Genomic DNA, 13,991 nt, shown 5'->3' with positions numbered 1-13,991 from the left:
AACCAGGAGCCAGACTCTGCTGTTAATTAGCTCCTAGGTGTGGGCAAATATCTCTACCTCTCCCAGGCCCCAATTTCCTCCTCCATTAAATGAGAGGATTGTATGAGCTGATTTGTAAGGTCCGCTCTGGCCCCCAGATTCTAAGGCTTTCTTCACAAGAGTTTCTCATTTAGAACTGCCCCGGAAGTGTCCACTTTCTAGCATGGCATTTTAGTTACCCTTGTCCCTTGTAGCCTAACTGCTTTTGTGGACAAGTGATGTGGATTTTCATATACTTCAAACAGTGCCCAGAACACATGGTGACTGCCCCACTCAGAGGCAGAATATATCTTGTTGATGTTTTAGTTCAATAACAGTTCAAATGATTAATAACGAAGAGTAATAAATAACAACACCTTAGTTCTGACATATCGTCTTTGGCCCAAAGATATCAAAGTGCAATTTAAGAAGATCCATTTTTAATGAAATATTAAGCAGTTTCTATTTCTCCTGACCCAGTGGATTTCCAAGGTCTCTATTTTTTCTCCCTGCACTGCCCTATTTATAGCTGGTAAATGCTATCATACATTATACATCTTTATGACTTTTTCAATGCTTCTGTGGTTTCAGAATCACCCTTCATATGTTTTCTGATCAAATTCTCTGAGATGGATCCTTGGCTTCCAGTCTTGGCATTGCAAGGTAAGGGGTCGTGCGCTTGGGAGATGATACCAGGGAAATGGTTTTACTCCCTATTCCCTTCCGACTCACTGAATCACTACAGGCCAATCAATAAACCTCAGATACCTTGATTTCTCCTTCAGGAAAATAAAGTCGATAACACGCTTGCAGGTAGACACTCAACTCTACCAGCCCTCCCTGCTGGCTCCAGTGCCTGCACGATACCCAGGACAGATATTGGACTGGAAACCACGTCACAAGCAATAAATAGGTCTTTGTTCAACGGGGAAAGTTCAAGTTCTGAAAGCCACAGACTCTCAAGTCTCGCCTCAAGGCCAGGAATTTTCAGGCCATAACTTTGCAGTGAGGAGTCCATATTGCTGAGAAAACTCAGTGGCTTGTCAGCATATGGCATACCCAGATAGACGTATATCAAACGTGGTGATCACATTTTAACATCTGCTTTAAAAGCTGGATGTCACAGATGGTATACATTTTTGTTAACTTTAAACGAGAAATGTTAATATGGTTGCTTTCTTGCCCAAAGGAAAACCAGAGGTGTGTTCAAAGTGACCCTAACCTTCTTAAGAGGTGGGGATAGCACTGATTATGTTGTAATTACTAATACATATATATATATATATATATATATATATATGAAGCTATGTTGAACATAAAGATTTCTTCAAGTGCACTTTTATAAACCAAGTTTAAAAAACAATTCAGGACACGAAGTGGTTTGGATAATCCATTTGGTGCCTTGCTGAATTCTGAACATAATCCAACACTTTCCAATTGATTCCTGAGACCTTTGGTTTATTTTCAGCAAGACAGAATCAGAAACCAGCAGCACCTCATGGATTTTCTGATTTTCACCTCAGGGGGGAGGGGGGGGGGCCTCTGCCAGTCAAATTGGCTGCTTTCCAATATCCCAATTTGGTTATTATCTACAACTTCACCGCCCCCCCCCCGAATCTTCTCCCCCCAGGAAAAGAAAATCAACATGTTTTGACCACTCCTGTGAGCTCGTAAGGCAGGGACTATAATACTATGTAAAAAACAAATTAAAGAAAATAATATATAAACTCTAATAAGAAACATCTAGCCAGAAGGAATCACTGAGGTCATCTTTTCTCTGTCTTTCACCCCATTTCTACTCATACCACCTCTCCCTGCTGACCCCTCCCAAAGTCCTCTTTGAAGAGTATGCAGTGACTCAGAGACTGCTGAGAACAGTGAGCATTTCACGGCCTACCTTGGAGGCCTCTATGCGGGGGGGAATCCTCTGCCAGCCCTACATCCCTCTCCCATACACCGCTCATCTCTGCCATCAACATCCGGGTGCCCAGGCCAGTGTAGATGCTCCGTGTCCGTCAAAGTCTTTGAGCTCCTTGGTGGAAGGACACGGTGCAGGCTCACAGCGTTCCTGGCCGTCTAACCTCCCGCCACGAGGCAGACCCTCATTCTGTGCATAGCCCCCTTCCTGATGGGGCTTCAGTATTGCATCTGAGCATGCCCGTCTCTTCATTCCCTATGCTGTGACCTGTAGTTTATTTCTATTTTGCTGTAAATATCTGAACGTGGCCAGCTCCAGGGATTGCACAGAAAGCAAGAAATCTTTCAAAGACAACACAGTGTTGGAGCCCTGAGGTAGAAACCGTGCAGGAGATCTTCTTCTTCTTCCTTTTTTTAAGAATAAATATTTCTCTCCACTAATACATGTTGCGTTGCATCCAAAGTTCTCCTTTTCAATCTCCTTGGCACAGACACTGAAGGAGGAGAACAAAGCAGGCAGAGAAGAGAGATGACAGGAGTCGAGGGCAGAGACGGGGGAAACCAGGAGCGCATTTAAAAAATCTGTCTCAGAAACAATGGTACCGACTCATCCTCACTGCAGAACCTACGGCCAGCCCTCCCACTTCCACCTCCTTCCCTTGCATTTTCTCTAAAACCAGCCGTCGGGGCTACACGTAGACATACATTGTTCATCAATGAATGCCATCCTGTTTAATTAATTTGTTGCACCAAACAGGCAAGGGTGTGGGTGAGGGTGAATGCTGCGCTTGGGAAATGATGCTAAGGTAATGGACCTTTTTTTTCCTGTTTGTAAATCATGGTCCTGACATTTCTCTCTTAAAACTCTTCCTTAAAGACTATAAAATTTTTTTAAAGCTGTTTTTATTCTAGTGAATGTGGGAACTTAGCCAGATACAGAATCAGAAAGGATGTCTCTCTCGTGTATAAATATATATATATGAGAGATGAGAGACAGAGAGAGAGGGAGAGAGAGAGAATTTAAGGGAGGGAAGGGATGCAGGTAGGGCAAAGAAATTCCCTAACCACCAAATGCTCGTTTATGACCACGATGCCCTCCTGTCTCCTCCTCCTTTACTTCAGGGCTGTTTTTGTCATCAAGAAGTTTTGCTGATGTGAGGGAGGAGATAGGGGAGCGGGAGCTGGTTGTGGGGTGCAGGGCAGGGGAGACCGCTTTCTTTCTGGGGCTGGGGGCTGAGGTGGGTGGGATGTGCACACCCCCATCTGTGTGAGCCTGGCGGGGCCCGTTAGATTTACTGCGGGATTATGTTACCCCCATGAGACACTGAGCCCTGGAACACAGCATACTAACAGGATTAGGGTTTCAGGATTTGAGACAGGAAAGCACGAGGGAGGAGAGGAGAGGAGGGCAGCTCCGGGATTTGGGGCTGAAGGAGAGATGGTGTGGGAGGGAGTGGAGCATCAGAGCAACGAGGGGCCGGAAGTCCTCCTGGGAAGGTGGGGCAGAAACAGACATTCTACCTGGGTGGGAAGGGCCTCCACGCTGAAAACCTCCTACAAAGACACCGCCACATTATTTAAGGAGGCACCTTTAACTTCCAGGTGGGGAAAAGAGAGCAGAAAAGGTACAGGGAATGAGGCTGCTGAGTCTACCTGCCACCTGCACTCCTTTTCCAGGTGAAATCGCAGGAGAGCACAGAGCAGGGAACCGGTGATGGCAAAGAACCTGACAATCCACCTGGAGAGGTCTTCACCCCACTGCTCATCTAGGGGTGCTGAGGTTAGGGCAAAGCGCGTGTTTTCACAGCCCAAGCAAAATCACAGCGCCGTTCCACATCCCCTGCTATCTGCTCTGTCCCACTGGCCCCTATGCACAGTGGGGCCTGGGAAGCACGAGGAATTTAGCATCAAGACTGTGAGCACCAGGGAGGCTGGCCTCAGCTCCCGGAGGCAATTCAGCACCCATGGGAGTTGGGTGAAGCCAGCCATGGGAGACTGATGGAGAAAAGGTTCCAAGCTTGTGTATAATGAAAATTTCCCTGGAGCTTCCTAAGTGGAGAGGCTAAAGGTCTGAGCTCATCCCATGGCAAATGGATAGGGGACAAACTTAATTACCGAGGGCCCTGGATTATTCTTGGTTATAATTGAGGGGGACAGATAAACTGGGGGGACTTGAATTTGAACAGGTCATCAGGCCTCTTCTAAACATATATAACCCTAGACGGTGCAATCATATCCATGACTTCTAAAGTCTGATGCCCATTGCTAGCTGATGGTTTGAGTCACTGTCTTAATCTTATATACAGTAAACAAAATTATTACAATAAAAAGGAAAAGGAAGGGGCTTCCCTGGTGGCCCAGTGGTTGAGAATCTGCCTGCTAATGCAGGGGACACGGGTTCGAGTCCTGGTCTGGGAAGAGCCCACATGCCGCGGAGCAACTAAGCCTGTGCGCCACAACTACTGAGCCTGCGCGTCTGGAGCCTGTGCTCCGCAACAAGAGAGGCCGCGATAGTGAGAGGCCCGCGCACCGCGATGAAGAGTGGCCCCCGCTCGCCGCAACTAGAGGAAGCCCTCGCACAGAAACGAAGACCCAACACAGCCAAAAATAAATAAATAAATAAATAAAAATTAAAAAAAAAAAAGAAACAAAGCAATGAGCACGCATCCTTGAGTATATGTGTTTATAAAAAAAAAAAAAAAGAAAAAAGGAAAAGGAAGAGCCAGTCATCCACCAGGAGGCTTAAAAAAAAGGTATTTTTTGAAAACCTAAAAATTTTCATTGGAGGAATAATTGCACTCCTAAGTGAAGAATGAGGGGTACCGTTAATCTGAGGCAGCTCAAGTACAGGCCCCATCAGATGCAGGGAGAAGTCTGGACGACTCATCGGGTCCCTTCCAGACCTATGATTTTAAAGGAGGCAGTAAATATCCCATGGGATATCCCTTGTTACTTTTTAAATTGATAACTTCCTTCTGTTCAAGAAGAGCTCTGCGGGTCTAATACATTAGTTATATCTGCAGAGAGCCTTCCATCCACAGATCCCAGAGTGCTCTGCCAACAGTAGCTACAGCACCATTCCATTAGGGCAGGCGGAAACACTGAGGCACGGAGCTGTGAAGAGAAATTTCCAAGGTCACGTAGTGCATCATCCAAGAAGATCTACAAAAAGACGCCGCATGGTTCTAACCGTTAGCTGACTGATTTGGGGTGGTGTGGTTTTATGACACCACTCTCTCTCCTCTTAAGTCTCTGATAATTTCACAGAGGGTTTTAAATTCTCAAATGGCTCTCACAACGATTCATTTTAATTTGGAAAATAAATGTAGTACAGAGGATTTTTGAAGCGGGGGCTTATTTGTTCTGAAGGGATGTGGCCAAATCAAACGCAAAGCAACTTCATTCAACCCTGCATCTCAGGATTCTATGATGGGGCCCAAAATCCAAAATGCTGAGCCCTGCGCTTGGAGCCATGACCTTCAAGCACGAGTTGACTTCAGATCTCCGTGAATATGCACCCCTCTCGACCCGTGGACGGAACATCGAGGAAGCCAATTTCCCTCTAGATGCAAGATGGTGAGCCAGACCTGGATCAGATGATGCAAACACTGGCCTGAAGTCAAAGCCTGGTGACCGGTGCCTTCCAAGGGACTCCACGGTTCCCCGTGTCCCTGGGGCAAATGACTTTGCCTTGAGAGCTTCAATTCCACAGTCTGAAACACTGTTAAACTCTGAAGCAAATGGGCCGGTGCCTGAGGGTTCTCCAAGCCCCTTGGAAGTCATCATTACATTAATAGGATGAGCTTAGTGCAGTTCTGTTACTCATTACAGGGTAATTCTGAAAACTCTTGGACCCAAACCTTACCTGATCCCCGCCCTCACCCTCCCATCCTCAATCTGGCCATCAGGACACACGTAGCATCCGACAGACTCTTTCTTTTAGCCGGGATTTCTTCCAAATACGTCAGAACAGCCTAGCAACACCGTGACTAAGAGCAAGGTAACCAGAGCAGTGTCAGCAAGAAAGATGCCCATGTTTACCGAATAAAGGAGAAGTGAAATCAAGGGCTTTTGCCTAGACATATAAGGGCATGGCCTCTATCCTCCTGCCCTGACACCAGCCTCAGCCTCACTGCCTCCAGTGCAGACTCACGGAAGCAGCATCTCAGAGGTGAGCAGGATCTTGGCCAAGGCCTCGTGCCTTCCAGCTCCTCCCATCTTTCTCCACGCCCCTCCCTTGGTTCGTGTGTTCATAATTGTGCCTATAATTATAGACACACTCACGAACCTTCTACTATTGTACTTACAACACTCTGTCTATATTTGGGGTGTTATTAATACAGCTGGTGAAACCAAAGCAGTAGTTTTATGCTTGTGGTTTCTGAAGAAATCTATGTGAAGCAGTTTGTATAATCTAAGGGAGCATGTAGACTGGATGTGGGCTCTGACAGGCAGAAGAGCTCTCTGCCTTGTGGTTACTCCATAAATACGCGTCAGGAGGGTCCCCCCAAAGGAAAATCATAGGTTCCGTTTTTTATGGCACATGGAGCTGGACGAGGATTTGGGGATGTGCTGTACACGTGGGCTGCGTAACTGGGCTGTGTTTTGCCAGGAGGACATTTGCGACACTCCCGGCCACAGTGTAATGCCTTTCTCATCGGCAGCCTCACCGTTACCTGGTGGATGGAAAGAGACTAAGAAGAGGCCGCTCACAGGCTGTGGGAGACTGCAGAAGAGTTCCTCGGTCGTCCTTGCTTCCCGGCCACGAGGAAGTCTTCCCCCCATAGGCTCAGGCCTTGCCTCAGCCCAGTCTGGGTCCAAACTGTAAATATCGTTTTGCAAGGGACTATCACAGCCATCCTCCACTACCCTGAGTGCTCATGAATCTTGTTTTTCTCTGACTTCCCCAATTCCCTGGTCTTTGGTATACCGCACTGGTGTTGACAGTGACCAGGGGATTGGAATCAAGTTCCCACATTTCTGCCCCAAATATCACCGTCCCCTCCTCACACCCTGTGCCCTGGTTCGCGTCCACAAACCCTCCCCCTGCCCCACGGAGTAGAGCAGCCTGTTGCCTCCACCTCTGCGGTGCTTTGCTCGCAGGTCCTGCTGGCTGAATTCTGCTTTCAAGCCCACCACTTAGCACCGTGAGCACAGCGCCCACCATCCCGCAGCTACAAAGAGAAGCTCAGCGGTAGCGCCCCGGGGGCGTAGACGAAGCCTCTCCCCGTACTGCCCCCAAGTCCCCTCCTCACGCCGCCTCTGCCTCCCGTTCATGGCATCGAATCAAACTGCAGCAGACTTGACAAATCTATTTGGCACGGTTCACTCAACTATTTCAACCCGAACAGCCAGAGCGCCGTGCTGACGCACCATGAACGGTGCGGAATCTGCACATGAAATACAGTCGGCCGGGCGTAGATCTGCTAATGAAGGAGCAGCAGAGATCACGCTCGGAGGCGAGAATCTGGCCGGTCTCCTAGCTTGCCTGCCACACCCGAGGGGGGACGAGGGAGCAGGGGGAGTGGGCGATGCTTAATTGTCAGGCTTTCCATTCTGACCAAGAGAATGAATTTCTAACGGGGACAGAAGGGGCTTTTCCTCTGCCCCAGCGTCCTTTATGTGGGCGGGACTGATTCGCTAAAAAGCCAAACGACAACAACAACAAAACAAAAATGAAATTACCCCTTGGCTCCTAGGGAAAGAAATTTAGCCACAGGTGAGAAGAGGAGGCAAAGGAGAGAGAGAGAGAGAGAGAGAGAGAGAAAAAAGAGAGGAGGATGTATCTGATATGAAGAAGTTGAGAAGAATGGTTCTAAAGGAACCCAGAAAGCTAAATTCCATCCTCAGGAATATCTTCCCTGCAGAACGAATACCAGGGACAAAGCCAGGGAGGACAGCATTCTATCGAAATGTGCAGTGCTAAGGTATTTCCAAAAGCAGATTTCCTACAAATGGTGTTTTAAATAGCATCCCGGTCCATCTGCACGCTTTTAAAATTGGCTTATGCTACAGTATCCCTCTGGCCAGTGCTGCTTAGTCATTGAGTCTAGACAGGGAGAAGGTTGGGGGAATCTCTTCCCCCTCCCCTGTACCCACCCCGACCCAGCTGCTGGCCCTCGCGTGCCTGGCTGACCTTCTGGGTTCTACCAGTTTCTTAGTGAAAAGGGAGGCTGGAGAGAAAGGGTACGAAAAAGAGCAGGCTGGGATGAGAACTCAGTCAAGGTGCTCCCAGCAAGCCATGCCAGACTCTGGCTTGCCATGTCCAAGTGACATTTGGTACCTCTTCCCGAAACAAAGGCAGGCAATGAGAAACCAGACCTGGCTCAAGTCGTCAAGCTGGGGAAGTCTTTCAATTGCTAAGTCTCTCACTTTATCTGTGAAATGGGGTGTGTGTGTGTGTGTGTGTGTGTGTGTGTGTGTGTGTGGAGAGAGAGAGAGAGAGAGACACCTGGTAATATCTAGAAGCCATGATTTCAGATGAATGGTGCCATGTTACTATGGCGATCGTAATTTTTAAAAATCCACTCCTTTAAAAACTCACATTTCCCGAGTGAAACAGTGCCAACTGTTATAGTTTAGGATTTTCTGGGTCCAAGGTTTCCAGTTGCACCAGCAACAGCAAGCTGCCTTGGGGCAGTGACAGGAGCCAAGGGGGCCCTGTTTGGAAGAGACCTTTGGCTTCTCCAGGTTGGACCACCTGTGTTGCCTTTTGATAATTCACCCCTGACCGACCAGGGGGCTGCTGGGACTGTGGCAGGAAGAGGAGAGACCCTTTCCCTCAGTTCCCGATTCCACTGGGAAGGATGAGCGCTCTCCTCTGGGACCCGAGAGCCAACCCACAACGAACGGAGTTCTCGCCCTGCCCACGTGAGACCACCGGCCGTTTCCAATAAGCCCCCTATATGCTGAGTCTACTTCACACCCAGTATGTACCTCGCGGGTGCCAGCTGCGGGCCTGTTCACCGCCAGAGCGCCACGTGTCTTAGGAAAGTGGAGTGCCAGACATTCATCCACATGTACAACAAAAGCCCCACATCACCCATGCGGACACACCTCCAAGGGCCCCAGACACTGAAGGCACCAGCCGAGCGAACTCAGCGCCTCGCTGCCACACGAATGCCAGTTCAGATCCCATCCCCGACACACCGAATTTCTCCTCATTATTTATTGTCCTCTTTCTTCTTCGGGACATTGTGATTCCCTCTTAGGATCTGTGCCCTTTTCCTCCCAGACCTCGGTAACTCCCGAACGGCAGTGTCATGGCGTTTTGTGATTCTTAACCCAGCGCGTGCAAGGGACTCAGGCCATAAGTGCTCAATGAATCCTGTACGGGGAGCCTCAGACAGGGAACACACTTTCTCCTTCATTTGCAGTCAGAGAGCATCCTGCAAGCTCTCTTCCTCTCTCTGCTGTGCAAGATGTGACAGCAGCAAGGCTGTCGGAGAGACAATGGTGTTTTCCAACCACTTTAGCGTAAGAAAGAATATTCGCAGGGCCAGCGTCTCCGGTGCCTCCATCAATTATTGGAGCCTCAGGGAACAAGGCCTCCTTGTCCGCGTGGGGTGGCTCTGCAGCCCTTCTTGTGCCAGCCCTCCTGCCCCACCCCGGCGTGCCCCTGCGGTGGGGAAATGGGTTTACCTTGTGGTTCTTGCCGTGCCGGTACACCATCCAGTCTTCACCATTAGTGCTCACTTCCAGCTTGTAGGATTTGACATAGTAGCCATTCTGGGTTTCCCTGGAAATCGCTCCCTGCGTGGCGATGGCCGTGAGCACGGTTAGAAAACGTAGGTCCACCTGAGGAAGACAGGCGGAGAAGGAAGGGGGCCTTGACTCTCTTGACACAGGGCTGCATCTGGCTTTTTCTTCAAAGGACACAATTGTAATCCTTAGCTCACAACCCGTGTCTGTGATTCGCTCACAGGTATTGGTGATCTGTATCCATCTGCGTCCCCTGGACAATTGAACTCAACATATTCGAACTACATTGGACACCTTTGAAATTGGAACTTGATTTTTTTTTCTTCTTTTCTCTTTTTTTTTTGGCAAATCTGAACAGACAGGATTATGTTTATCTTAAAGGAATCACTGAACATCTAGAACTATGACCCCTTCTTACTAAACCACGACCTGCCTTGGATAGTGAAAGTGGATGCTGGTTTAAGGGAACAATGGCTAAATCCAATCCAATCCACTCCGCTCTGATCCAGTCCAATTCAAGCCAATTCACTTTCGATGCCCTAGTTGCCAAAGTCTCAGCTCGGAGCTGTTTCCCCTCCCCTCAGTTCCTCACTCCATTGTGTATTTAGTGGCTCAGGTCACCAAGGGGTCAGAGGGCATGCAGAGTCTGCCCAAGCAATTAAGCTTATGCACCAAGTCCTGACCTTTTGCCCGATGAGGAGGAGGGCCAACATTTTGAGGCACTTCCCCTCCCACAACACCAAGCACATTTGGAAATTGCTGGATGTTATTCCTTTGCTGACCACAGTGTTTCTTAGTGGCAATCTCTGCGTGATCAAAATTTAGCCAGCAGACACCGGTAAAATTTGATTCAGTAAGCATTTATTGACTACTTAGTATGTGCTCTGCATCATTAAGCATTCAAAAGGAGTACACAATGCTGTATATGTGTACGATAAACAGGTGGAGAGCAATAAGAGAAAGTATATGATTAGGACCCAAAATGAGGACTACAATCAACAGAATGCTGGCTAGAACGGAGAACTTTCTGGAAGCTCTGCAAGATGAGAAGCATTATTGGAGAAGCAGAGGAGAGATAGTGATAGATGGCCTCAGGGTTGGGCGTTAGAACCTCTGTGGAACCCCTGGAAGTTTCTAAGTGGTCTTTCTCCCTTTCCTGTTGTCTGCTCTGCGACGTCCTTCTCAGAGTAGAGGTCGCCGTGTCGCATCAGAGCTAGGGCAGGCTTGTCAGTGGGTCACGAGGCTGTCTGCCGTGTGTCATGAAAGCAGTCATTGCTCTAGCATGGAACTAGCAGCTTGCTCTTCCCTGGGGATGAGAGCTGGACCAGTGTGTAGTGCAAGGGAGGATTACTCAACAGGAGCTGCAAGTCTTGAAAGAAGGAAAGCAAACAACAGTCTGAAAAGATGCTGCAGGGCATCCGAGCAACTGGAGTTTCACTCCTGGTAGTGACATTTTCCCATGTGCTCTCCTGATAGCTGTAGGCAAAACCCTCCTGGGAGGGCTCCCTCCGGACAGCAAAGATCATGAGAAGCTGCCGTGCTTCTCATGCCTGCCCTTAGGAAAAATGCCCCCTAAGTCTCTGATGCCTCCCTATGCTAAGAATGAGGACACACTGTAACTGTTTATGGAAGTTCCTCGGATAACTATAGTGAAGGGCAAACAGCTTCCCAGCCAAGCAACTTCTCCAAGGCCTGGTAATCTTCACAAGGGCAGAGGCAGTGTCCATCTTACTTGTTATTTTATCCCAGCACTTAGCACAGTGCCTGGTATAGTCTCTTTGTGCCTGGAATATGGATTTCTTTGGATGGATGGATGGATGGATGGATGGATGGATGAAAGAAGTTCTCAAGTATGTTGTGTTTATTTTCTTTGTGTTCTTTGTCCACTCTAGCGAAGGAGCCAGCCCCCTTGCCCACCAATGCACACACACTCTGCACACCCTCTGGTATCTGAGTCAGTACCTGGAGATACTCCTTGCTGGAATCCAAGTTGGGTGTCCAGCCGTTGTCATCGCCATGGAGTCGGCTTTGGTGCGGTGTCCACCTCCCATCAGAGTAGGTAGATGAGGCACTGATCTGCTCATTAGCAATCCGGCCAGACTCCATTCCCAGAGGGACATTGCACTGAAAGTCTGGGGGATGGAAATGGTCAAGGGCAGAGTTAGGTCTCTTCACCTTAAACCCCTGGGACCCCCAGAACGCTGCTCCCTTCTAGGGATGAGTCCTTGCAGGCACTCCCTCATCTTAAAGACCTAATTATACACTCACATTTTAAAAACAACTATGCCAAAGTCATGGAGATTGACAACCCCTCTGGGTCTGAAAGGAACTAAATTTGACCTGAAAGAAAGCAGGCTGTGGATAAATAAGAATCATCATACAAATTAAAAATACAATCTAAAGCACAAGAACTGTTAGTGCTACAGGCTACGGATGCTCACAGTTTCCAGACGCACTATTATTGAAATACAGGTAAACGTGTGATAGACTTGGGTGGGCTGATACATCGTGGGAAGCCTGCTTTATTAATAAACACCCAGGAGGCACTTTTGCTTCTTTCTTTCTTTCACTCAACTGTCTCATGAGTTCTGGCACAGAAGACAGACGTTACAAAGCAATAAATACCTGTCTTTGGGAGACCTCTCTGTAAGCAAAAGTGTGTCACTCTGTAACCCTGCACCACCTGTCTGGGCAAATGGACCCAGATGTCATTTTCCCTGGCCTTGCGCTGTCAGTTTAATTGCTGTCCTTCCTATGGATCCCACGGACACTGGTCAATATTTGTGTGTGCATGTGTCAGATAAGGACCAGCAATCTTTTTCATGTATCAAACCTACTCTGTAACTCTGTGACCGCACTGGTCATTTGCAGAACTTGGTGCAACTCACAATACTGTTTTCTTGTCACTCAATCTTCATGAGCTCTTTGAAGAAAAAAACAAAAGCAAAACCCAGAACAAAACCCATCAGTCGGCCAGGCTGCCGTGTGTGCAGGTATGCATGTGGTAAGCTGTCTACAGCCATAGCAGGATTTGCCCAGCTCCAATCATCCTGAAAGTGTTCCTTTAGTCCTTCAAGTTATCATTTGGGTTTCTTGGTGAAAATGGCAGCACATCTTAAGCACATGTCCAAGAGGAGCTGATTTAAAGATGTAGCTCAGGGCAAGAGACTGATGGTCTGGGTTCAAAGACAGCAGGTTCCATGACTGCTGGGGTCAGGGTTATACTTTCTCTGTTTGCACATAGTAGAAGCTCAAAAAACTGTGTTTATTAGAAGAACGAACTGAAAGTCCAAGCAGTGTACCAGCCTAGTGAGAGAAACTCTAGCCAGGGCCAGAGATGTTTAATGTCAAAACATATGTATATAGAGAGAGGTTTAAAATTGCTCAGTTTTTTGACAATGGTCACTGAGGCTTGGAGAGGGAAGAAAATGGCCCCAGACTCAAAAAATGTTAGCACAGGAGGGGACTCGATATAAATATCCTAACTAACCTCCCTTTCATTCTGAGCCTTGAGATGGTCCTGCGACATTCCACTGGAATAACTAATTCTTGGTATACATACTTTTTCTTTAAAGAAATGAGTAGCCAGATTGACATTTATCCTATTTTCATTAATCTCTGCCTAGCAAGAGGACACAGCTCCCATGCCACTGCAAATTCTGGAGAATTCCCATCTCCTTCTCTTGCAGGTCAGCCTCTCTTCCCCACACACCCTCACAGCCCTGATGGGAGGACAGGACAGAGGTTCCCAACCGGCCAACTCACTCTCTAGCGGCTCTTGGTGAACCAGGTAGTAACGTGCAGAGAAGCCATCCTTGGCCACTGCCATGTCCGTGTGAAAGGTCAGAGAGAGGATCCCAGTGGCCGAACGGAGTTCAGAAGGTGTTTTGGTCCCACAGTACTTGCCAATCAGGGGTCCGACTGGACATGCAGGACAAAGAGAGGTCACAGAAATGGAAATGCCAAACCCCATTGGCCGTACATTCTCCCTTCCCACAATTGCAAGTCATTCAATGGGGCATCACTTTGGATGCCTTGGCATAAAAGAGCAACCAGAGATTTGTTTTAAGAACAATGGCTAATATTTTTTCCTGCACATTAAAAAGTATTTTCACTGACCTGGGCTCATTCTGTTTTCACAGCCCTGGGAGATGGACTGGAAAGGTATCATTATAATGTCTGTTCTACAGAAGAAGAAATTGAGGTTTGGAGAGGGCACGTGACTTTTCTTTGTTCATACAGCTAGGAAATAGCAGAGCTGGGACTCCAACCCAAGTTTCCTGACTAAGTCTTATGCTTTTCTCAGGAAATGAAATTGCTTAGCCATCAAGTCTTCCTTACAGTGCAAAATACTT

General features: G+C 47.9%; 1 protein-coding gene and 1 long non-coding RNA gene across 5 annotated transcripts in view; both read right to left on the bottom strand.

Annotated features, from left to right (window-relative positions):
* The window catches only part of LOC309663431, a 352,908-nt gene that overhangs the window by 265,001 nt on the left and 73,916 nt on the right, over window positions 1-13,991 (bottom strand). The window lies entirely within an intron of this gene.
* Window positions 1-13,991, bottom strand: part of NRP2 (neuropilin 2) — a 105,763-nt gene that overhangs the window by 59,205 nt on the left and 32,567 nt on the right. For all 4 annotated transcript variants that reach the window (XM_082467021.1, XM_082467022.1, XM_082467023.1 and 1 more), the window contains exons 5-7: window positions 13,402-13,557; window positions 11,599-11,768; window positions 9,577-9,732 (exon numbers count right to left, since the gene is read on the bottom strand). In XM_082467021.1, coding sequence (XP_082323147.1) covers window positions 9,577-9,732; window positions 11,599-11,768; window positions 13,402-13,557 — 482 coding nt within the window. The remainder of the gene's footprint in view (window positions 1-9,576; window positions 9,733-11,598; window positions 11,769-13,401; window positions 13,558-13,991) is intronic.

Source organism: Balaenoptera physalus (assembly GCF_965194825.1).
Source record: "Balaenoptera physalus genome assembly, chromosome: 6".
In the NCBI taxonomy this organism is placed as follows: Eukaryota; Metazoa; Chordata; class Mammalia; order Artiodactyla; family Balaenopteridae; genus Balaenoptera; species Balaenoptera physalus.
The sequence above is the reverse complement of the archived record's forward strand: the minus strand, read 5'-3'. Positions and strand labels throughout refer to the sequence as shown.